The sequence below is a fragment of the Aptenodytes forsteri genome, unplaced genomic scaffold, assembly GCF_000699145.1.
Source record: "Aptenodytes forsteri isolate BGI_AS27 unplaced genomic scaffold, ASM69914v1 Scaffold1, whole genome shotgun sequence".
Classification (NCBI taxonomy): domain Eukaryota; kingdom Metazoa; phylum Chordata; class Aves; order Sphenisciformes; family Spheniscidae; genus Aptenodytes; species Aptenodytes forsteri.
The window spans coordinates 4,607,003-4,608,071 of NW_008795035.1; the positions used below are offsets into that span (position 1 = coordinate 4,607,003).

Below are 1,069 nucleotides of genomic sequence, written 5' to 3' on the forward strand. Positions count from 1 at the left end.
GGTGGAGGGGGAGAGACCCTGGATGACCAAAGAGCCCTTCAGATCGCCCTGGATCAGCTCTCCCTGCTGGGGCTGGACAACGACGAGACGGGCTCCATTTACGACAGCGAGCCTCGGAAGAAGAGCGTGAACATGACTGAATGCGTCCCGGTGCCCAGCTCGGAGCATGTCGCTGAGATAGTGGGGAGACAAGGTGGGTGACTGCATCTCTCCCTGCTGGGGCTGGACAACGACGAGACGGGCTCCATTTACGACAGCGAGCCTCGGAAAAAGAGCGTGAACATGACTGAATGCGTCCCGGTGCCCAGCTCGGAGCATGTCGCTGAGATAGTGGGGAGACAAGGTGGGTGACTGCATGCGAGGGGGTGTGGGTGAGCGGGTCTCCCCTCCGCGCTGCCGGGCGTGCGGCTCAGATGCGACACTGGCCATTCCCATGAAAACTGCAAGCCCTACCGTGGTGGCCAGTGCCGGCTTCCCCCAGACAAAGAAAGTGCAGCAGACGTGATGTTTCCGAGGAGCGTTATGCATCGGTTTCGAGATGCACTTTCAGCTGCCGGGAGGGGGGGAAAAAAAAAAAAAAAAATCACGAAAATAATAAAAAATCGCTCCTTTCCCCCGGCTGCAAAAGTTAGATTTGCAAGAGGAAACGGGAAGAAAATGGGAGCCTCGGTGCCTTCCCCCCCCCCGAAGTTAGAAATCGTGGATTATTTTTAAGGAAGAGAAATGGAGTGGGGAAGTGGAACAATGGGATTGGAATAAAGCATCCGCAGTGGGGAGTGTGGCTCATTCGGTACAGCCGCTGCTCCTCACCTTCCTAAGAACCGATTTTATTTTTCCGAAAGGAAAGCGCTGAGCAGGAATGTGGACTGGCGGGTGTGTTGATTTGTTAGGGCTGCTTGCATTTTATTTTATTTTTTTTCTGGCCGTGCAGTTTTTCTGCACGCTCCTTTTTTTTGTTGCCGTTCCTGTGAACTGCACGCTGGTAGTTTTGGGGCAGTTTTGCATGGCAGATGTGTCGGTGGCCGCTTGCGATGCCCTTGGGTGTGTGCCAGGGCTGTGGGCTGACGTG

The 1,069-nt window shown here is 54.9% G+C and overlaps 1 protein-coding gene across 1 annotated transcript in view; it reads left to right on the top strand.

Moving 5' to 3' along the window:
* Positions 1-1,069, top strand: part of MEX3B (mex-3 RNA binding family member B) — a 9,982-nt gene that overhangs the window by 4,927 nt on the left and 3,986 nt on the right. The window contains exon 3 of the mRNA XM_019471322.1: positions 1-193. Coding sequence (XP_019326867.1) covers positions 1-193 — 193 coding nt within the window. The remainder of the gene's footprint in view (positions 194-1,069) is intronic.